The sequence below is a fragment of the Alexandromys fortis genome, unplaced genomic scaffold (genome assembly GCF_014885135.2).
Source record: "Alexandromys fortis isolate MF-2015 unplaced genomic scaffold, M_Fortis_MF-2015_v1.1 scaffold_35, whole genome shotgun sequence".
Taxonomy (NCBI): Eukaryota; Metazoa; Chordata; class Mammalia; order Rodentia; family Cricetidae; genus Alexandromys; species Alexandromys fortis.
In genome coordinates, this window is record NW_026067913.1 from 9,042,658 (window position 1) to 9,067,353 (window position 24,696).

The window sequence follows — 24,696 nt, forward strand, 5'->3', positions numbered from 1 at the left end:
GAATGTGACTGTAAGCAAAGAGACGGAGAGTAAAAACGTAACTTAAAGCAAATTCAACACTAGGGCAAGTGTAAAAATAACTGATGTTCACAAACAATGAAATCTAAATTCACAGGAGATAGCAATCACTAGACATTATTATCCCTTAATATAAATGGACTCAACTCACCTATAAAAAGGCACAGGCTAACAGATTGGATACGAAAACAGAATTCATCCTTCTTCTGCATACAAGAAACACACCTCAACCTCAAAAAGACAGATATCATCTCAGAGTAAAGGATTGGGGAAAAAAATATTCCAATCAAATGGACCTAAGAAACAAGCGGGTAACAAAATAGACTTAAAACTAAAATCAATCAAAAGAGACAAAGAAGGACATTTCATGTTAGTTACAGGAAAAATCCATCAAGAGGAAATCTAAATACTGAACATCTATGCCCCAAATACATGGGCACCCTCATATGTAAAAGAAACACTTCTAAAGTGTAAATCATACATTAAACCCCACACAGTAATAGTTGGAGACTTCAACACTCCACTCTCACTACTGGACAAGTCAGTTAGACAAAAAATGAACAGAGAAATAAGGGAACTAACAGATTTTATAACTCAAATGTACTTAACAGACATCTATCTATAGACTATTCCATCCAAAAATAAAAGGATATACCTTCTTCGCAGCACCTCATGGAACCGTCTCAAAAACTAACAAGATACTAGGTAACAAAACAAACCTCAACAAATTCAAAAAGAAATGGAATAACACCATGTATATTATCAGATCACCATCGTTTAAAACCAGAAGTCAACAGCAATACTAATTCCAGAAAGCCCACAAACACATGGAAATTAATGCTCACCTGAATCATCAATGGGTCAAGGAAGAAACAAAGGGAGAAATTAAAGCCTTCCTAAAATTCAATGAAAATGACCACACAACATATCCAAATTTATGGGACACAATGAAAGCAGTGTTAAAAGGAAAGTTCACAGCACTAAATGCTTACATAAAGAAACTGGAAAAATCCCACACTAGTGAATTAACAGAACATTTGAAAACTTTAGAACAAAAAGAAGCAAACTCACCCAAGAGAACTAGATGTCAGGAAATGATCAAATTGAGAGCTGAAATCAACGAAATAGAAACAAAGAAAATAATACAAAGAATCAATGAGACAAAGAGTTGGTTCTTTGAGAAAAATCAACAAAATAGACAAACCTTAATCCAAACTAACCAAAAGGCAGAGAGAGAATATCCAAATTAACAAACTCAGAAATGAAAAGGGGGACATAACAGACACGGAGAAAATACAGAGAATCACCAGGTCATATTTCAAAAACCTGTACTCCTCAAAATTGGAAAACTTAAAGGAAATGGACAATTTTCTGGATAAATATCACTTGCCAAAATTAAATCAAGACCAGATAAACAAACAGACCTGTAGGTGTTGAAGAAATAGAAAGTGTCATCAAAAGTCTCCCAATCAAAAAAAGCACAGGACCAGATGGTTTCAGCTTAGAATCTACAAGATTTTCAAAGAAGAATTAATATCACTACTCCTCAAATTACTCCACACAATAGAAACAGAAGGAACATTGCCAAACTTTTTATGAGGCCACAATTACCGTGATACCCAAACCACAGAAAGACATTACTTTTCAAATTACAAAACACTCTCACTCATGAACACTGATGCAAAAGTACTAAATAAAATATTGGCAAATCGAATCCAAAAACACATCAGAACCATCATCCACCATGAACAAGTCGGCTTTATCCCAGAGATGCAGGAATGGTTCAACATACGAAAATCTGTCAACGTAATCCACCATATTATAAACAAACTGAAAAAAAAAAAAACCCACATGATCATCTCATTAGATGTCAAAAAAGCTTTCGACAAAATACAACATCCCTTCATGATAAAGGTCTTGGAGAGTGCAGGGATACAAGGAACATAACTATACATAATAAAGGGAATATACAGCAAGCCAACAGCCAACGTCAAACTCCCAGCAATTTCACTGAAATCAGGAACAAGACGAGGTTGTCCACTCTCTCCATATCTATTCAATACGGTTCTTGAGGTCTTAGCAAGAGCAATAAGAAACCAAAAGGAGATCAAGGGGATACAAATCGGAAAAGAAGAAGTCAAACTCTCACTATCTGCTGATTTGATAGTTTACTTAAGCAACCCCAAAAATTCTACCAAGGAACTTCTACAACTCATACTTTCAGTAATGTAGCAAGATACAAGATTAGCTCAAAGAAAATCAGTAGCCCTCCTGTGCACAGATGATAAAAGGGCTGGTAAAGAAATCAGAGCAACATCGCCCTTCACAATAGCCACAAACAGCATAAAATATCTTGGAGTAACTCTAACCAAACAAGTGGAAAACTTGCATGACAAGAACTTTAAATCTTTGAAGAAGACACCAGAAAGTGGAAAGATCTCCCATGCTCTTCGGTAGGTAGAATTAACATAGTAAAAATGGCAATCTTACCAAAAGCAATCTACAGATTCAATGCAATGCCCATCAAAATCCCAGCAAAATTCTTCAAAGACCTTGAAAGAATGGTACTCAATTTCATATGGAAAAGCAAAAAACCCAGGATAATCAAAACAATCCTATACAATAAAAGAACTTCTAGAGGCACCACAATCCTTGACTTCAAACTCTTCTACAGAGCTACAGTACTGAAAACAGCCTGGTATTGGCATAAGAACAGACAGAAGTACCATTGGAACCAAATAGAAGACCCAGATATTAATCCACACACCTTCGAACACCTGATTTTTGACAAGGAACTAAAAAATATCAAATGGAAAAAAGAAAGCATATTTAAACAAATGGTGCTGGCATAACTAGATATCAACATGTAGAAAAATGAAAATAGACCCATATCTATCACCATGCACAAAACTCAATTCCAAATGGATCAAAGACCTCAACATAAAGCCAGCCACATTTCAATATCCTTAGTCATCAGAGAAATGCAAATCAAAACAACTCTGAGATTCCATCTTACACCTGTCAGAATGGCCAAGATTAAAAACACTGATGACAACTTATGCTGGAGGGATTTGGGGTAAAGGAACATTACTCCATTGCTGGTGGGAATGCAAGATGGTATAGCTGCTTTAGAAATCAATATGGCGATTTCTCAGAAAATTTGAAACAACTTTCCTCAAGACCCAGTAATACTACTTTTGGGTATATATATCCAAAAGATGTTCAATCATGCCACAAGGACATGTACTCAACTATGTTCATAGCAGCATTGTTTGTCATAGCCAGAACCTGGGAACAACCTAAATGCCCCTCAACTGAAGAATGGATAAAGAAAATGTGGTACATTTACACAATGGAGTACTATACAGCAGAAAAAAAAATGAAATCTTGAATTTTGCAGAAAAATGGATGGATCTAGAAAACATTATTTTGAGTGAGGTAACCCAGACACAGAAAGACAATGATCACATGTACTCGCTCATAAGTGGTTTTTAAACATAAAGCAAAGAAAACCAGCCCACAAATCACAATCCCAGAGAACCTAAACTACACGGAGGACCCTAAGAGAGACATACATAGATCTAGTCTACATGGGAAGTAGAAAAAGACAAGATCTCTTGAGTAAATTGGGAGCATGGGGACCTTGGGGAAGGGTTGAAGAGGAGGGGAGAGGCACGGAGGGAGGCAGAGAAAAATGTAGAGCTCAATAAAAATCTATAAAAAAAAAAAGGGGGGATGACTGATGTTAAATAGAGGTCGTCAGCAAATAATAAAAATTAAAGGCAAGGTACTCTATTTGATGCATCTAAGATGTTAGTGATTATAAACAGGTTATCTCATATACTCTTAATAATGAAAATCCCACACCATTTCAATTATGATATACTTTTCAAATCTTGAACACATTCAGATTTGAAAAGTGAAAAAGAAAAAAAAAGGACTTAGACCCAAATAACTGGACAATTAAATCACTACATAGATGAATGAATGAAGAAATAACATTCAATCCAAAGAGTTGTCTAATTATTCAGTTGGTATGAAAGACCATGTTAAAAATTCCAAAATATACATTTGCTCATGAGAATGTAACTAAAAGAACTGAAGAAGTATTACTGAATCTCTAAAACATAGGCCTTTTGAGTCTGGTGATTACAAATGCATCCTGAAGAAAACAACTAGAACAAACTTTCATGAAAATAACTTCTTCATTGTAAGAACAAAAGAATACCAAAATTAAAACCTTGGAAAACTAACTAGCCAGTTTTAATCAATTTGCTACACAAAAATCAAAAACAAAACACTGAAATACTGCTGTTACTAAAGAAATTTTGCATAGGGGATACACAATGAAGTACTCAATAGCAAAGATCAGGATCCTTAGCTTAACCTCCAAATGCTTAAACAAGCAAACACACCCACACTTCATGCTCAAGCAAGAAGGGATAAATGTAACACCTAGGAAATCTGATGAAGAGCATACAGGAATCTTTTTTTTTTTTTCTATTCCTGCAACTACTATTTAAGCTGAATTTATACTGGAGGATGGAGAGCTGTACCAGTTGGTAAAGTGCCTGTTACATAAGCACAGAGGCTTGAATTCTGATCAACAGCCACATAAAAACTGGCCTCAATTGTGCACACCTATTATCCCAGTGCTAGCAGGGCAAACAGGCAAATTCCTGAAGCTCACTGGCTAGACAGCATAGGCAACTGGTGAGCTCAAGGTTCGGTGAAAGACCCTATCTCAAGACATAGAACAAGCCAGGAAGACAGCAAATATCAACCTCTGGCTTCCACAAGCATGCATGTATACATGTACATACACACACACACACACACACACACACACACACACACACACACAGTCTGTGTCCTTCTCAAAAGATAGCAAAACAATTAGGATTTGTGAACCAGAACATAAATAAATACACATATAGACAATATTGAAGTGGAAAGACTACAAATCAGTGGCTCCCAGCCTGTGGGTTGAGTTATCCTGCATATCAGGTATTTACAAGATTCATAACAGTAGCAAAATTACAGTTATGAAACAGCAACAAAATAATTTTATAGTTGGGGTCCCCACAACATGAGGAACTGTATTTAAGGGTTGCAGCATTAGGAAGGCTGAGAACCACTGCTATAGATGCTTGACATTTATGAAAATTTTAATAACAAAGTTGAGTATTCCTTATTTAAACTGCTTAGAACCAAGAGTGTTTCATCTCAATTTTTTTGATTTTGTGATGTCTGCATATATAAAATGAGTTATCTTGAGGATGAAATTCAAAGCTAAACATCAAATTCATTTATGTTTCACATATAACTTATAAACAGTCTAAAGTTAATTTTGTAAGTATTTCTAGTTTTCATTGTAACCTATTAGATATGGTCAGATATAATTGTTTCCATGGGCAGCTTCATGTTGGGACCCAAAGGTTTCGGGTTTTGGAGCATTTTCGATCTTGATTTTCATATTAAAGATGCTCAATTTATGTAAATTAGCAGAAAATAGGATTTGGCAGTGATAAAAGGTATTAAGACATGACTGGGTGTGGGGGTATAGGCCTATAATTTCGGGAGCCAAGGCAGGAGCACAAGTTCAAAGCCAGCCTTGAGTACACACTTGAAGGCTAACTAAGGGACATAAATGCCTATTTCAAAAACAAAACCTAAACAACAAAACCTATCTCAGACTGTACACATGACTACTAAAGATAAAAGGTTGTATGTGCAAGATGCCAGAGATATATACAGTCAGGATCATGTGTCATGAGGTCCTAAGAGTATGTTACATGTCTAGGCTAAATGAAAAGACAATTTAAACGTTTAGTCTACCAAAGAAAGAAAAAAGTTTAAAGAAAGCTTATAGTTTAAGCTTTTAAAATGTCTATCCAAGTTATGACGGTCAGTTTACTATATGCAAAAAACTAGAGTATTTTAATTACTAAGAATATCTTTATCTTTAATTGGGTCTGATAAACTGCACTCAGATATAGGAACTTTATATTAATAATTTATTAAGACCATGAATTTAACTGATGAAATGCTCAATAGCTTAGAATAAAAATATACTGAATACTATCTTAATAACCATAAAGTCCTTGAATGAAGGCTTATATGAAATCAAGTCATATAGTAATAGAACTTCCTGAAATACTGTGAAAAATAAGTAAAAAGCATTAACTATAACTTTAATACAAATCTGATATACATAAAGGGCCTAATGTTTATAGGATTAAATGAATTAAGTTATTGAAAATGTAAAATACAAAATAAACATCTACCCACAATTTTCACACTGAAAAATATAAACTCAAAACTTTTTTTTAAAATACCGAACACTTCACGAATTTGCGTGTCATCCCTGCACATCAGCAGCCATGCTAATCTTCTCTGTATCATTCCACTGTTAGTATGTTACCAAAGCAAGCACTAAACTCAAACTTCTATTCCAAATAAAGCATAAAGAAATAAAATGCTTCCAGTGGTTTTCCACTGGAAGCCAGCATGACATATTCTTCAGATGTTAAGCAAGCACCACTTATGACCCAATCATGCTGGTCCTAGATATTTACCCAATGAAAAGATACACAAGAGCATATGTTCATACTTACGTATAAATTCTTTGTAATGACAAAAGAATTGACACGTGTATACGTATTGTAGTCTGTACACACACACAATACACTCCACAACAAAAGACTAATTATCAATGCATGAAACAAGACTGATGCTGAATAGAGCTGTAAATTAAAGGAGTACATACCACATACACACACACACAAAAAGAAATAAAATGCATGTTTACAAATCTGCCCTAACAAAATATTTTAAATTTTTAAACATTCAAAAGATACTAGATTTACTTACTAGTCTTAAGGTCTTATTAATGTCCAACTCATTATCTTAAATACATACTTTTTTTTTTCACTTTAAGGCAAAAGTGAGCACTTTAATTATAAACTAAACTTACCTTTTTATCTTCCTTTACTTTGTGGGGTTTCTTCTTCGTCTTCTTATCATCTACCTCCTGGTCAGATGTGATCGCAGGATTATCAATGCCACCTTTCCAAGTTTCAACAGGCGAAAGCAGTGGATCTTCTTCACTTCCTCGATGTCTTCCTTTTCTTTTAGGTTTAGAAGTTGTGAAAGCCTCATCATCACTTGCATCTGAGTGTGTTCTTCTATAGTATGACTTGGCTTTACTAAACAAAGTTTTAGATTTATATTTGTATTTTGAAGGCCTACGTTCCCCATGACCTTTTGAGATTCTATCAGAAAACCCATTTTCTTCATCTCCTTGAGTGTTATTTACAAATGAGTTTCGAATTTTAATAATTCGATTCTGACTATCATCTGGGACAACATAAATCTCATCAGAATAGCCCTTCTGTTTAAAAATTGTGTCAATGGGTTCCGCATAGTTATCTGAAGAGTCCATATCTTCAGGATGTGGCATAGGTACCCGGGAAGTCTGTTTTCTTGGATTTTTACCAATGCCAGCTTCTATTGTTTTTAAAAGGTTTGGATCCAGTTTTTTCACATTTGTTTTAGGTACAACAGGTTTAGGTTTAATAGGTGGAGGCACTTTATGGTTACGTTCATGATCGTGACAGTTTGGGGTGCTATGAATCGGATACTCATTTCCTTCCAAATCTAACCTGTATCTGGAACGGTCACTGGGTGTTGGAAGCAATTGTACATCATCCCCAATTGGACTATAAGGAGGTGGTGCTTCTGTGTCATCATCTGAATCAGGGTAGTTGTTATAGGGAAAACAGTCTCTTGGAGATGGGAGAAAAACATCTTCACTTTGATGGGTGGATTCCCTTGTGTTATCAGACAAATAGGAATTTTCTATCATATTTTTTTTCTCTAGAACATCACTGAAAAACAGTGTAAAGACCTCAGTTTGCCGATGATACTGAGATAAAGAATACAATGCTGTAAATTTAGCAGTTATTTCCGTTGCAATGTGTTCTCCTTCAGTCATTAGCTCCTTGATAGCCTCATTTTCAAAAAAATCTGCTTGACTATCAGTAACTGCCACCAGTTGTACAGGGATGGTATCTTGAACTTCTGACAGAAAGGCGCGAAGCATTCCCATTGATGCTTTCCGTTTTGCAGAATAAACTAATATATACCCATGAACCAGTTCATCTTTTCTTACTCCAATTGAAGAATGGTATGACAATATTGTGATCTGTATTCGCCTCCTTTTTTCACCGATAATTTTGTCAAGCATTAAGGAATTATTCTGTCCAGCTTGAGCAGCACTGCAAGAATGAGAATCCAGGAAGGGTGAAAGAATGAGATCCACACTAAATGGATCACCACACATGGCACACATGACAATCCTCAAGTCAGCTTCGGACACATCCTTATTGATAGGAACTGGGCTCACCACATCTAAATTGTGTTTAACTGACTCCAATACTCCTCTTAGAGCTTGCTTTATTTGTGATTCATTAAATTTACGAGGATATGTACCAGTAGGTACATCTACAAAAGGACACTGCAATTTGTTGGCCAACTGCTGTCCTTGATGCCTGAGAATTGGTAGATTTTTACTAATGGAGTCCCTCTGATTAGCAAGAATTAATGTAAATGGAAGATTAGCCATATATTTATCTTTTCTGATCTGAGATGCTTCAGTTCTTATTTTTCCAATAAATTCCCCAATAAAACTCAGTGACTCAATGGAATTAAATACACAGAAGCACCCATGTGGTTTAAAGGCTGTAGTCCATAACTGACTCAAAATGTAAGGCGATTTGGCATCAACAGGCCGAAGATCAAGTTCATAAATTTTTCCATCTAAGGCATACTCATCATCAGTGGATTGAGTCCTTATCTCATTTGCTAGTTCCTGGGCAAGACCATCTTTCCCTAAAATGAAAAGATTAACTTTGTCTATATTGGTACTATCATGATACAAGCGTAGGCGGCCATGATCCAACTGTAGAAGACTACTGGCAAGTAAGTGCTCCACTTTAATGTCTGTACAATATTGGCCACTGAGGCAGGTTTCTTTAGTGGGATGATACACAAATCCTATATGCTTAAGGAGAAGAGATTCCCTATCAGGTGCGAGTTTCTGTAAAGCTTTATATCTAGGTTCTTCACTTAGAACTGTATGGATTTCACTCATTTTATCTGAACTTGGTGTTGCATTAAGATCTAAATCATAAAAAAGTTCCGAATGCTCAAAAAGCATTTCCTGAAACTCTTCTTTGGCTTTTTCAACTATCTCTCGCTGATGTCTACCATATACTTCTTTGCTATCAGCCTCAGTGATGTATTTGAATGCTTCATCTTCCATAACAAAACACATAACTTCCTCCCATGGTTGCCCAGGTGAAATGAACTGAATTTTTTCTAAAGTCTTCTTGAATTTCTCCTTCATTTCTATTCTTCTTTTCTCTGATATCAGATGTTGTACATGGTTCTGATAGACCTTTTCTGCTTCTAAAGTTTTCAGGAGGTCGAATGGGATCCGTCTATCATTAATTTTGTCTATATGGTCAGTTTCATCCCAAGGTGTTTTTTCTAGCACCACGAAGCATAACTGGAAATCAGCTCTCTTTTCCATTAACTTCAAAGCTTCCAACCAATTCAAATGCTCAATCTCTTCTAGATCAGGCAAGAGAGTATTAAAAGCCCTTGGCAAGGTACTTATATATTCGTCTCTCCTTTTTCTTATATGTTCCTGCTTGAGTTGTTCTATATGCTTTGAGAATGTATTTCTGGCCTTTCTTGTTCCCTCTAAGTTGATATATTCTTCATAATCAGGATGATTTTTTAATTTATTACTAACAGTTTTCCAAGTTGCATGATAATCTCTCACAGTCTGTACAAGTTTTTCAAACTTATCTGTTGCTGTGACAACAAGTTGTCTCTGTGTTTTATAAGCATCCAGATAGGGAATAATTTTAGGTTTGCCACGAGTTTTATCCAACATTTGTACCAATGCAGTGAAACATGTCTCAATGTTGACATTAAACCGTGCTGATGTTTCCACTACAAGGAGGTTCTTTTTATTTGAAGCAAACGCTTGAACTTCTCTAAGATAATGATCCACACATTCATCACATTTAGTTGCTGCTATTATCACAGGCTTTTTGGATTTTGAAAGCTGGACAAAAAGGTTATTCACAAATTTAAGTTGATCATCAAACTTCCTATTACATCCTTGACTTACATCAATACACAATAAAAATCCATCTACATTGAGCTTCCCTTCAGGCATTTGTTTCTGTTCAAAGTCTTGCTCCAAACCCAGCTGATCGGTGCAAATGTACATTAGTTTTTCTGCTGACTGCAATTTAGAGGCAGCTGCACGTTTTATATATGGTTGTAAATTTGTACTTCGATGAGGCAAGAAAGTCTGGTCATCAATGAACTCTGTTTGTTCAATGACATGGATTTTGCATTCTACTCCATCTTCACCATTTTGTGTTATGTCACCCCAATACAAAAAGTGATCATTGTTTACTACGCGGCCTCCAAAGTCAATGGTGCTAAGCACGGAAGTATGCTCTGGATAATATTCATCTGCTTTGGAGCGTACAAATCTATTGCACAGACAAGATTTTCCAACTCCACAGTTACCTTTGTCTTTTTCAGTCCCCGAGAGTCCAACCACACTGACGGTATAGGATGGGGGACGAGGCTCTTTGTTTTTTGCCATCATAACTCTTTTCTCATGTCTCTACATTCAAAAAGGCAACCATATAGACTTTTCATTCTGAAAATAAAACCATTTCAAAATACAGATCCTGAATTTCAGAATTATATTTGGTTCTTTGTAGTTCCTTCATCGCCAAAGAAAGGTCTTGGAGATCATATGGATCATCTTCCTAGAAAGAGAAAAAAAATGAAAATCTTATGTGAGTTTTGTGAGTACAAAGTAAAAATGTCCACAGCAAAGTATTATGTAAACCAAAAATTGTAATGATATTGCATATATGTAAAGAAACCACACAGACAATTTATAATTTACTTTTACAAATGTACAATGGCCTCAAATTTTAAGGTAAAGCTAAGAAAATAGTAAATATATAAATCTAATGGCTTATAAGCTTTAAAATGAACTTTCTTAAAGCCTCTATTAACCAAACATGAGTTCTGCTTCTAATTACACTATCCTACAGATTTGAGGAAATAACAAATCTTTTCCACTGCTTTCATTTTCCTTCCTTCCATAACATGCTAGTAGTAACTACACTGTACTGCCTTCTCAATTGCCTTACAACTCGCATTCAATTTTGCTTTTTACTGTATCAGGAATAGAATCAAGGCCCTAACCCTAGCATGCTCTACACAACTCCCCTCAACAGCTGTCTCTCCAGCCTCATGACTTTAAAATATAAAATAACCAGCTTCAGGTAACAGAATTCCTCAAAACCTATTTCCCCAGGATTTTTGAATTTTAAGGTTTTATGTTTTGTTTTCAGTAAGTTGAAGCCTATTAGATTTCACACTCCTCCCAAAATTGAGAGAACACAGCAGAGCAAAGAACACAAGGGGGAAACAAGTTAATACTGTAGAAAACTTTTAACTATAACCTATTTTCTACCAAAATGCTCATACTTTTAGTAATATCTCTTATATAAGCTTATCCAAGTACAATGTAACTCTGGATACCATGGCTCACTGAGAATTCAGACTTGGGGCTGGGAGATGTTGCTTAGATGTAGACAACTTGCCTAATATTTATGGGTCCCTTGTTTTGATGCCCCAAAACAGCAATTCACTTCTGCTCTCCTACAGCAACCCCAAAACATGTGTATATATATATACACACAAACATACATGTAGACATATATGTATATAAACATACATACATGTAGAAATATGTATATACACATATGTAGAGACACACACATATATACATTTATATGAGTGTACTCTACATCATAAAATGAAAAGGCACAGAAAAGAGCATTACCATAAAAGATATTTTGAAGGTGTAAAAAATTAAATGATAATATTAATTGAAAATGTGTATATCTGAGTTTTATATATGTAATCACACCATTGAACACTGGGCAGTGAAAAGCTTTTTCTCTAAAAGATAAATAAAACTCTTAAATTGAGGCTGAATCAATTTAAGTTTAATTTTAAAGCTTCAGCACATCCTAAATAATCTGACAGTGACGATTTCTGAATCATAAATATGAAAATTTATATTAAAAAAATCAACTATCCCAGCACTCGGGAGGCAGAGGCAGGCGGATCTCTGTAAGTTTGAGGCCAGCCTGGTCTACAAGAGCTAGTTCCAGGACAGGAACCAAAAAGCTACGAAGAAACCCTGTCTCGAAAATCAAAAAAAAAAAAAAAAAAAAAAAAAAAAAAATCAACTAGAAACGGGAAATGATATTAGGCAAATAGTTTTTCTTTTCTCAACTCTCATCAGAGTCTTCTTCATTTACTAGCATGTTTAACACAGAAATCTTAGTTTGAGAAATCGTTTGAGAAAGCCAAGTCTAGAAAATAAAAGTGAACTATCATATGAATTCTTAGCCAGATCAAAATTATCCCCCATTAATTAATCAAAGTAATTTTCGTATTTTTTAAGGGCAAAGAACAAAAATCTTTAATAAACTAAGATCAGAACACTGCTCTTCAACTATGTATGCGTTATTTAATTTGAATTTTTTTTTCAAAAATGACCAGAAATAATATGTTACTGGGTCAGTCACAAATATAGCTTCTTTATTTCTTCTGAAACTTTATTCATACACAGCTACTCAGTCTCCTAACATTTAGTAAACTTATTTTTTACTAAATGAAATTAGTAAATGAGGAAAACAAAAAAAATAGTAATAGCCTGAAATGAAATTACATGGTTTGGATCAGTGTTTACATAATCAGTGTTGTTTTTAATAGTATAGTGAAGGCTCTCATCTTCAAGGTCATCTTAGAAACGTAGGTTTTATATGTTATGTCCAGAATGTCAATTATCTTTACAGAACTTAATAATAATACATATATTTCTGTCAAAATAAGGCAATTTCCTTATTTTTCTAAATAAGTTTTCTAAAATTTTACTACGGTAAAATTCATATATTGCATTCTCTTTTAAATAAAGTTTAATATTGTGAAGTGACTTTTTACAAATTAAAAGCTATATAAGAAATCTAGAAAAATGAAAATAGGTTTTTAAGAACTCACAATTTAATCTAAAATATTTTTAGAGACTAGAAGACTACTAACTGGAGCTTGGGTAAAGTGTGAGGAGAGAGAAAAATGAAAAGAAGATGGTCTATTATGGGTACTGAGGTACAGTTGGATAGTAGAAATAACTTCTAATGTTCTGCACCACAGCAGAATAATCAGAATTGACAAAAATTACATATTTAAAAATAGCTAATATAGAGGTGTGATGGCTAATTTTGGCTGTTGACATTTCGGGGGAAAAAAGGAACCTCAATAGACTGGCTGTGGCTGTACCTGTGGGTCACTTTAATTGACACAGGAGAGCCTTACCTACTGTGGGCAGGTGGCATGCACTGTATAAGGCAGCTGAGCAAAGCCAGGGGAAATAAACCACTATTGTGCTTTCTTTCCTCCACAGTTCCTGCCCTGACTTCCCTCAATAATCGACTGTAACCTGTACATCAGATAAACCCTTTCTTCATCAAGCTTGTTTGGTCAGTGTTTTATCATGGTAACAGAGAAGCAAGCTGGAGCAGAATCGTTACAGGAAAGTGGGGTATTGTAATGAACCTGACCATGTTGTTTTTGGGGAGGACTGGAGCTCATTTGGAAGCTTTTGGCTAGAAAAATCACTGAGTGCTCAGAGCTTAATGAACTGTTGCTGGAGCTTAGAGATGAGAATGTGGATAGAAATGCAGATGAAGACCCGGCTTGTGAAGTTTCAGAGGAAGTCCGAGTCTCTCAAAGACTCTACAGCTGTTGCTGTGACATTTTAATTAAGAATCTATCTAAGTAAAATCTTTGCTTTACTGGGACAATCAATGCTGGTTAGCTAGTACTGAAAAATTAGCTATGATCAGTAAGAGACCAGCACTACTGAGGTGAAATCTGGGTAGTAGTTCTTCAGGGTCAGCACACAGTTGGGGGTGGGGTTAGAAACTATCTCAAGGTGAAAGCGGAACTTGGCAATGTGTAAGTCTTCCATGTGGTACTGGTTTTGAAGGCATGAAGATATCACAGAGAACAGCTAAGGCCTGGCACTATATGGAAAGGTCAATGGGTCCCTGAAGAGAGGCAGGAGAGGCTATGGGTGAAAGTTCAGCCTCAGCAGCTGTAGCAAATCCAGGACTGAAAGAGTCATGGACAACAGCTGTGGTTTGACCCTCTAGAAAGCCAAGAGAGGTCACTGCAGTGGAGATTCTAGTATATTGGAGACACCAGGACCACAAGATGACTACCAAGGACGGTGTCAGGTGCAAATGAACATGGTCTGACACAGGAGACAAGCTGCATGGCCTGCAAATGGTGGAGTCAGGTTGTGGCGTTATCCAAGCCCTTTGCAGCCCAGATGATCATGAGTGAATTAATCCCAGATGTTATGAGAAGACATAGAGCTTTTGTTGGACTTTGGTTTTGTTTTATTTCATTATAGCTGTGCTCAGGTTCTTCTTTCCTCTTAAAATAAACTACATTATTTATTTTAGATTTTCTAGGAACCCACTGTTAAAGAGACTCTGAACTTTTAAAGAAAATCTGGACTTTAAAAAGTGTTGAAAATTTAAAGACTAGAGACTTTTAAAAGCTGGATTGTTTTATATTGTGATATTAATATTAGAACTAGCTACAGAAAGCAAGGAAAAGTTTCACAGTGATGTGTTTGTGTGTCAAGTTGACAAGGGGTTAAACTTGTGATAGCCAATCTTGGTTGCTAGCTGATATGCCTAAGAAAGACCCGCAACTAAGGAACTGCCTCCCTTAGACAACCAATGATCATGAACTGTATTAGAAAGATACTGCACCAGCCAGGGAAAATAACCCTTTAAGTTTCCTCCATGGCTCTTGCCTCTGCTCCCTCCTGAATTTAATGCTCAGATTTCCTCAATGATCGACTGTGATTGGAATGTGTAAGTCATATAAATCCTTTTTTTTTTCCCTCAAGTTGGTTTTGGTCCACATTTTATTAACAGTATCAAACAGCAAACTAATACAAGACATTCTGAATGTGTCAATACCAAAAAAAAAAAAAAAAAAAACTTAAGGTGGTAGAGATATGCCAATTACCCTGATCCAATCATACTGTATTCCACATACAATTACTGTGAATTAAGACACATAAATCTATAAACAATCTTTAAATAAACTTTTATCCTTTTTCATAAAATTGTTGCACTTAATAATTGTTTTCTCTGACTGGTCCTATCTTTAAAACACACATATAACTTAGCAGTTTCTGATACCTTTACTAAAATAACCCAGATTCTATTCATCATCATGTTTGGTAAACGATTCTACTTTCATTTCCTTGCATAATTTCTGCTTCCTTTCTCTGGTCTGTTAATATCAAAGCAGCCAGGTTCTTGTTAAAATACAACCCAGAGCCTTCTGTTCAGAACTTTCCAGTACTTCTAAAAGGAAGAGCCAAGTCCTTAACATTCTACTACTCACTCTCTGCCTTCTACAGTGTTCTCCTATCTCTGAGCTACTCTAATAACACTTTCCCAAATTCTCATTCTGCTTCAGTCACACTGATGCACACACACACACAACATGCTTAGCACATGCCTGCCTTTGCACTTGCACTAGTATTTCCAAAACTACTATATAACATAATTATTGCATGTCATTAACTCTACCCTTCACCCATTTCACTCCAGATTTAACTAAAGAGCCTAAAAGGCACAAATCTACGTTCACTGCACTAGTATAGCCCAAGTCTAAAAGTACTTCACACAACAGATTCATAGATTTTAAAAGTTAGATGAAAACTTTTCAAAAAAGGTATTTGAAACAAATGATGATGCATAATAATGTACTTGGCCAGAATAAGCATATAGTTTTAGAATACTTAAAGCTAATTTTAAAAAGAGAGACAGGGGCTAGAGAGATGGTTCAGCAGTTAAGAATACTTGCTGCTCTTGTAGAGGACCTAGGTTCCACTGCCAGTAAACACATGGCAGCTCACAAGCACCCAGCACTCCAGTTGCAGGAGTTCCGACATCCTCTCCTTCCTCCACAGGCACTGCAGGCACATGATGCACATTTGTGCACGCAGGCAAAGCACTCACACACATAAAATGAAAGCTAAATTTAAAAATCTAAAAATAAGAAATATAATCCTGAATATAACTAATTTTAAATAATTCTTTTTAAAAGTCACAGTATTTATTATAAGAAATGACATTTCTAAGATCTGATTATACAGAAATAACTTTATAATTACTTAATAATTCAATCTTAAATATCCCAATGTAACTAAACAGTCACAAAGATAGACCTAATACAAAGATCATCCTGTGTTCCATAAGCTAAGACAAACTTGTCCATAAAAGCTTAAGAAAAAAAAGTTCATACTAAAAAATTAGTGTAAACTTGATATTTACTTCTATTAAAGTTGCTGGTTCTTATTGACAAATTTATCAATGTTGCAAAATGTTGCAAAAATAAGATACCTAAGTAATTCAACAATATAGTACTCTAAAAAAAAACCACCCATGTATTATTATATTTTACCTTTGAAGCAAGATTTCTGCCACAAAAGCACAACTTTAGATGTATTGTAGCTGGGAGAAGTCAACTCAATGAACTGGTCTTTAGATAAGACTATATGCAAATGAGTGAAAAGAACCTTTCAAAGCTTTCAACAAGAATGTAGTGACGAACCCACAAATCATGGAACTTCCTGTTTCTACCCAATCTCCAGCATCAGTATACATAACTCTAAAACCATCTTAAAATCCTGAAGTCACAATTGCTGGCACAATGAACAGAAATCCATATACTGCTATAAGCCTCTAAAATCTAATAGTATTCTAATCTAAAATGTCCAGCATCTTTCTAAGGCCTATAGTCAATCACAAACATATACTATGGTTTCCTAAGCGCTTCTCAACACAAGTCATTCTACTTTTATCCATTTCTATCTTTTGACATTTCCAATTACTGTTTGGGGAGAGAAGGAGGTTTCACTGATGAAAGCAACTGTAAACCACGTAAACTAATCCCAGACAAAGTAACTGCAGACCTTATTACTTAATCTACATCTTTCTCTGATAACATGTTTTCCTTTGCCTTTATAAGAAAGTTATTCCAAATTTATACTAGTCTAATTCCTTATTCTATAGTGGAAATAAAAGCATGCAAGGCCATCACATTTTTGTCAATCTCAGAGAACAATCTGTACTGCCTTATGTTTAGCCTCTATCTACTTAAGCTTATGCCAGAGACTGTGACGGTCCAAAGGCACTATAAGAAAGCCGACTAGCACTGGGGAGGCAGAGGCAGGCGGATCTCTGTGAGTTCGAGACCAGCCTGGTCTACAAGAGCTAGTTCCAGGACAGGCTCCAAAGCTACAGAGAAACTCTGTCTCGAAAAACAAAAACAAAAGCAAAAACAAACAAACAAAAAAAGCCGACTAAAGCCAGTACTATGAATATGCCCACCCCTCTTTGAAACACTAAAAGTGAGAGAAGGGAATTGTTTTACTCTCTGTATTTGCAATGCCTCACAGAAGAGGACCTATCATTTTAATTATGTGAATGATTGTAAGCAAGGCTCCTCAATGTTTTAGACTTACATTCGTTGTGTATGTGTGTGGGCATATAAGCTATTGGTGTTGTGTATAGATCAGAGTCAGTTCTCTCCTTCCACATGGGTCCTGGGGATCAAACTCAGATTGCCAGGTTTAAAAACAAGCACCTTTATAAACACTAAGGCATCTCCAGTGGTCGTAGGTTTCATAGTTTTCTTAAAAGATGGGAATACTTGATGATGGGAATAGTAGCAAAGCAAATAATCACAGGAAGGGGTATAGAATTTAAAAACATAGGACATTTTTTAAAAGGTGTCAAGAGGCTAAAAGACATTTTCCGCACTATATAGAATCTTGCTGTTCAAGGTGACCCAATGTCTATAACTCCATCATTTGGAAGCTGAAGCAGAAGGCACATCTAGTCTTGTCTACATTGTAAGTTTTAGAACAGCCTGGACTAAAAGAGCCTGCCTCAGTAAGTCTAATAAACAAGCACAGTGATATGTACCTGTAATCACAACACAATCAGCGAAAGCAAAGGCAGGAGGATCAGAAATTCAAGGTCATCCATGGCTAACTAGTAAATTGGAGGCCAGCCTGGGATACATAAAACTTTGTCTTAAAAATAAAAAAACAAAAACACTCCATACCATCAGCAACAACCACCCTCCATCTTTATAGTATTATAGTTAAGGAGATAAAAGCAATCTGATAGAGTTGAAAATGCAGTATGAATTCAAATAAATGAAAGATCAATTATAAGCTATAATCAGCCAAGGTTTGGGGAATATTTTTCCATAACTGGTTAGGCACTAAATAGGTTTTGCATACTGTCTAGTGTCTGTCCTACTACTTGATTTGAGAACAAAATGATCTTGATATAATAAAACTTCACACACAGATGCAGAATTGTACATAATTTTAATATACTCTATTATTATTATTATTATTATTATTATTATTATTATGACAGCTATTTCACAATGTAAAAAGGCATTATCGAGAAATAAATAGGCCAGATTTGACCCAAAGGCCAAAGTTTACAAACCTTAGATGAATTTTTTATTTGTATTTTACGTGTTTAAGTATTTTGCCAGTATGTATACACATGCACCACATGTGTACCCAGTGCATAAAGAAACCAAAAGAAGGTGCCGGGCCAACTGTAAGCAGTTACGTGTGTGATGGGAATCAAACCCAGGTCCTCTGCAAGAATAGCCAGAACTCTTAGCTACTGAGCCACTTCTCTAACCCTGAGATGAAGAATTTTTGTGAACAGAAAAGATTTAAATAGTAAGATTTGATGGGGTTTGATTTTCAAAGCGAAACATTTCAGATGTGTGATTAATGTAGAGTGAACTGAGCACAGCAACCATACAGGAAAGCAGAGAAATACGGTTTGATAGAAAATACGCTTAAAATATATCCTTAAAAGGGGCAAACAGGAGGTAGACCTTGTAAAAGGAAACAGAAGAGTCTAAAAGTAGAATACAAGACTGAATCTGATGGGTTACAATGCCCACAAAATAGATACATACTGCGTACTTCAGCACCTGAACAATCTCAGAATTGAAAGGAACAATGCTAGACGGAGAACCTCGTGACTGGCACTAGACACATGAAGTAAATGAGTCAATGTTTCTCAATGAAACGCTAATCAGTTTCAGCAACAGATGGTGATAACACCTGAGTTTCAGGTGTTGTCTCCAAAGACACGGAACTTGGTAATGTAATGAGGGAAGGGCAAGATGACTAACAAGACCATAAAAGTTCAGAAAATTCTAAGACCATCTGGGTACTCCTAGAAATATCTGACGGATCCCATACATCATCAGTCATTTCCTTAAACAGTCAACAGCCAAAGAAGTGTCACCTTGGCTTTGAAAAGGTAAACAGAGAAATAGCAAGCAAAGAATATTTAGTCAGTAAGGTGTATAATCAACAAGAAAAAAAAAAAACGGACCAACTATACCAAACTGAAAGCCAAGAACTGCAGTCCATCTCCCCAGTACTATTTGATGTCAAATTCAGTGAGAATAAATGGTTTATTGCTCCATGACCTCTTTATTACTCTTGTGCTTGCATTTTCTTCCAATATTTTAATTTTCTCATGATGCTCTTAAACTTTGACCTTGAATTATTCTCTTCTCACCTGCCAATCTGGCCTGCTTTTCCTGCATTCTTTTGGTCTAGTCATTTCTAATTCAATTTTTTCCCCTCCTCACTACCCTAACTATATACTACTTTCAGTTAGCATCTCTTTTGTAGAAATTTCTTTATACTCCATTGTATATAGTTTTTTTAAGTCTTACTTATTTGATGTGTATGAATCGCCCACTAAGGCCATCAAAGGTCATTTCATTAGATTCCCCTGGAACTGGAGGTACAGATAGTTGCTAGTTACCATACAGATGCTGGGACTAGAATCTGGATCCTCCAGAAGAGCAGCTAGTGCTCTTACTGCTGAGCCCAATCTCCAACCCTTTATAGCAAATTTTAAATTAGTAATGTACTACCTGTTATCAAACTCACCTGTTCTGTATAGGACTCACATTTAACTATTTTTATATTGTTCCATGTCTCAAATTCTTTCTCTCACACAAAACTGTAAGTTCTGGGGTGGAGACAGACTCAGCAGTTAAGAAGCAGGTACTGCTCTTGTAGAGGCCGAAGCTCACCAGTAATCTAGCTCCAGGAGAGCTGATGCCCTCTTCTGGCCTCCAAGAGCATCTGCATGCACATGTGCATATACAAATCAACAGGTGGGAGAGGGGACTTCAAAATTAAAAATAAATAAACTCTAAGGAGTTAAGACTATACTCCAAACACACTTACTTTCTTGTATTGCTCACAGTGCCAGAGGCTCAATAAATTTGCTAAGGTTTAACAAGATTAATCTGAAGTTAGGAAAAAAACTAATGTTTGACAGTAACTCTGTATAAAAAAAAAACCTTGAGAAAAACCTAAGTGACAAATTTTACCCATGTTTTAACCATGAAATAAAAGTTACATATAACTTTTCCTAATACTTCTAGTTCTAAGGGTAAGATAAAAGTTATTATTTTACTGAACAGACTTGTGGAGAGTCAGCTTCCAGTACACGGAGAGGGTAGAAAGAACTAAAAATGTTTTCTTCTGTGAAGAATTCCCGAAGAGACAATGAGGGAAAGAGTTGTTCTCTTTTTCTATACCTTGGGTACTTAATCTACTTAGTCCTTTACAGTTATTACTTCTTAACGAAAGTCTGAACTATCCTAACCTCTAGCTCATCATTTTATCCCCATGGCACGTTAAGTGCTAAATATAAATAATCAAATTAATAAACAACAAATCAGAGGTTTTAACACTTAATGTAAACTAACTTTCATGGGTTAAATACAGAAAATGCCTTAGTTTGGGAGGGAGACTTGTCAGAGGAAGTCTCAAGGCATCCAGGGGAAGGTATGAAACTCAAAGAACGTATTTCAAATTCTTATGTCTGGTTTTTAAAAATTCTTTAACCTTTCATTCCAGTTTGTTTGCAGTTCTAGGGAAGGTACCAAGGGCGGTGTACATACTTGCTGTATAAGTGCTCTACACCAACCCAACACACTCTAATATTGTCCCCCAGTTTGATAAAATCAACAAAGCCTTGCTCATTACACAAACTACCAAATGGATGACATACGACTTTATTAAAATTTCTTCACTATTCTTTTAGACACATTTCTTTCTTGTACTTAAAGAATATTACAAACATGAAACAACACTATAGAATGCTTCTTGAGTCAATTAACCAGAGTGCCTTCTTGATTTGCAAAGAAAAAACTACATATCCAAATAAACAATTGGAAAAGTTTAGTATAGTATTCATGAAACACACGTTTGTTCAATTAACAAAAAGTTAACTCCTAAGGTAGAGTAAGAGTGACTGCCTAGTATGCTCAAGGGCTTGGGTTCAATTCCCAGCGGTGTGTATGTGTGTGTGTGTGAGGGGGGTCGGGGTGGGGAACCTAAGTTGAATCATATCCAATATCACCCAAAAAGGAAACACAGCATTTCATAGAAAACCTTAACTTTCAAGGGGAAAATTATTGTCAAAAAAAAAAAAAAGTGTGTTACACCTACCATTGTAAAAAAGGAGATGGGTCTCCAAAACAGTCAAGGTAAAATACCATGTAAGAAAACTAAGCTATTGCGATACCGAACTGATTTTCACAGGGGCTGGAGATGTAGCTCTGTGTTCAAGGTGCTGGTTTCAAAGTCTAACAGCGTAAGAAGAAAATATCTAACTGCCAAAATAGTTTAAATATACATAATTGCGTGGCAGTATTTTTCTATCCACATGTAACCAAGCCCACTCCTAACACTCTTAATAATGAGTATACAAAGAATGGTAAAGGCATGCTGACCTGGATTAAAGAATGTAGCCTAAAGAAGACAACCAAATCAATAGTTATCTAATTACCAATACTATTGGATTCTGCTTTAAGTCAATCAGATCAATTTCTTGAAGCTAAAAAGCGCATAGATCTCTAGCCTTTCAATCCACAATTTATAGAAACTTCTCTAATGCCTAAACAGATTTTTGTGACCCACACTTAGAAATTCCTTCCTCTGCTCTACCTTTTATAGACTGGACAAATATGGATCAATTACAAAAGATAAAAGAGCACAAAATGAGAAATTTAAAATTAAAGCAAAATTTCTCTGGAAGCTGCAGGTTCCCTCTAATATTAATCCCAGTATGTGAAAATACTGGACAGGGAGTACCATGCAGCATAACTGGAATTGACAGTAAAACATTTTCCAACTCATTTTACTCAAGTCTGTATTGGAACCAAAATATTTTTCGGGAACAGTTCCATCTGGATGCAATGGTTTCCGGAAGAACCGTTTTAAATGGAGATTGAGAGAACTCGTCCATGGGTCTCCTCGATGTAGGCAAATATCTCCTAACATCCTGTTCAAACTGGGTGTGGGTTTTAGATTTAAGCAGACTGGACAATGACCGCCCCCCAACACCTGCACAAGGACAACAAGCACAAAGACCAACCGAGGGGCACTCCACTGCCTCACACCTGAACATCTGGGAAAGTGCCCTTGCCTTCCACCTTCACAAAAGAAAAAGGAGACTGATAAAATTTAACTTTAGAAAGGCTTGCAAAAATCCTCTCGTCTCACTATTTTGGTTTTGACTTGGTATATTTCACTTCTCTTTTACTAAGCGCTGGCCCAAACTGGATTTCCATCATATGGGAAAAGTATGTACGCGTCTCCCCTGCAACTTTCTCGGCATTTTATCAGCCGCCGTAGTAGTTCGCCCTTACTTTCCAGCACCCTTCAGCCTCGGCTCCACACACATTTTGCACCTCACTTGCATTTCCAATAACGCTGGAGAGGGAGGGAGGGTGTGAGCGGGTGTATTTCTGAGTGGATAAGTGCACGCGCGCTCCCGAGCTGCTCCCCGCCCCCACCCCGATACTTTTCTTTGCTGGGAACCGAGGGAAATTTTTTAGAGGTTATTCCAGCGAAGAGAAACTCGGGATCACAAGCCCCAGCCCAGGAGCGGCCAAAACGACGGGGAAGGAGTCCTGTGTTAGGGTGGCGCAGTGCAACTTCTCCCCCCCCCCCCACCCCCCAGCCCGAGCCTTAGCAGATGGGAATGTGGTCGAGGACCTAGGGAGGAGCCGAGCAGATAAGGAGGAAAAAAGTGAAAGGGCCGATCCGGGGTGCAGGCAGGCAGGCGGTTAAGTTTGCAGGGCGAGATCGGGTTTCCCCGGCTCGGCGCCCCCCGCGCTCCCCCGCCTTCCCAGGTGGAACTCGTTAACCGCAGCCGCCCAGCCAGCCGACCCCGCCACCTTCCTTCCCCACGCCCCCTCCGGGCCCCCGGACAAGTGAAGGTGGCGCGGGGCGCGGGGAGCGGACGCCTGGCGGGGCCGGCGCGAGCTCGGCGAGCAGCAGCAGCAGCAGCAGCAGCAGGCCTCCGCCGACCCCGGCCCGGTCACCTGTGGAGAAAGCCGCCCCTCTCCGGCCTCTCTGCCCTTCAGCCGCCCGGCTTCCCCCCGCCGCCGCCCGGCCGGCGAGGACCCGGCCGCCCGGCCCCAGCCCCTTGAACTGGTTACAACCGGCGGCGGCGGCGGCGGCGGCGGCGGCGGGCGGGCGGGCGGGCGAGCGAGGGTCCCCGGCGGCAGGGGAGCGGCAGGCCCCGCGCAGCCGGCTCTCCAGGTCCTACCTAACAACGCCGGTCTCCTCCGTCGCCTCCTCAACGGCAGCGGCCCCGGCGGTGGCGGCGGCAGCGACATTCCTGGGGAGCGCTCCCGCCGCCGCCGCCTCCTCCACTCTCGGCTCGCCTCTCGCTGCCCGCGCGCTCCCCCCGCCCTCGCCGACACACACGCCCCGAAAGCCCGAGCCCCGCGGCTCGCGCTGCCTGGTAACCCGCCCGCCCTCCCGCCGGCGGCGGCGGCGGCGGCAGCGGCGGCGGTGGCGGCCCCGACCCTCTCCCCTTCCCCCGCGCCCGCCGTCGCGCTGGGCTCAGTAATGGCGGCCACTCGGGCTCCTCGCGCTGACGGATCTCTCCCTCTCTCCCCGAACTTTACCTCAGCATCTCTCCCGGGCGCGCACCGCCGGAACGCACGCACGCACGCGCACGCGCGCGGCCGCGGAGCCACACACACCCGGCCGGGGGCGGCGCGGGCAGCACGGGGGCGCGCCTGCGTGCCCGCGCCCGCCCCAGAATCCCCCAACCCCCCTTCCCCCAGCCCCGCGGCGCTCACCTCGGGACGCCTCCCGAACCGCGTTCCCGCTTCGGCCCCGCCCCTGCCCTCGTCTCCCGGGAACCGGGAAGGCGCGAGCCCCCGCGTCCGGAGGGAGGGTGGGAGGGAGGGAGGGAGGGGGCGCGCGCGAGCCAGCGAGAGAGCGCGCCGGGCCGCGTCCCCGCTCGGGCCCCCGCTCCCCATTGGCTTCCGCCCCTCCCCCCCCGTCTCCGCCTCCGCCATCCATTGGTT

The 24,696-nt window shown here is 38.4% G+C and overlaps 1 protein-coding gene and 1 pseudogene across 4 annotated transcripts in view; both read right to left on the reverse strand.

Annotated features, from left to right (window-relative positions):
- The window catches only part of Arhgap5 (Rho GTPase activating protein 5), a 67,400-nt gene extending 42,839 nt beyond the window's left edge, over nucleotides 1-24,561 (reverse strand). Inside the window, exons 1-2 of one of the 4 annotated variants that reach the window (XM_050138778.1) lie at nucleotides 24,466-24,561; nucleotides 6,995-10,880 (exon numbers count right to left, since the gene is read on the reverse strand). In XM_050138778.1, coding sequence (XP_049994735.1) covers nucleotides 6,995-10,714 — 3,720 coding nt within the window. In that variant the 5' untranslated portion in view covers nucleotides 10,715-10,880; nucleotides 24,466-24,561. Of the gene's footprint in view, nucleotides 1-6,994; nucleotides 10,881-23,924; nucleotides 24,065-24,288; nucleotides 24,416-24,465 lie in introns of those variants that run through there. The other 3 variants (XM_050138777.1, XM_050138779.1, XM_050138776.1) reach the window with 3 other exon arrangements.
- LOC126499640 (uncharacterized) lies at nucleotides 6,349-6,449 on the reverse strand (annotated as a pseudogene).
- Nucleotides 24,562-24,696: the final 135 nt, after the last annotated feature.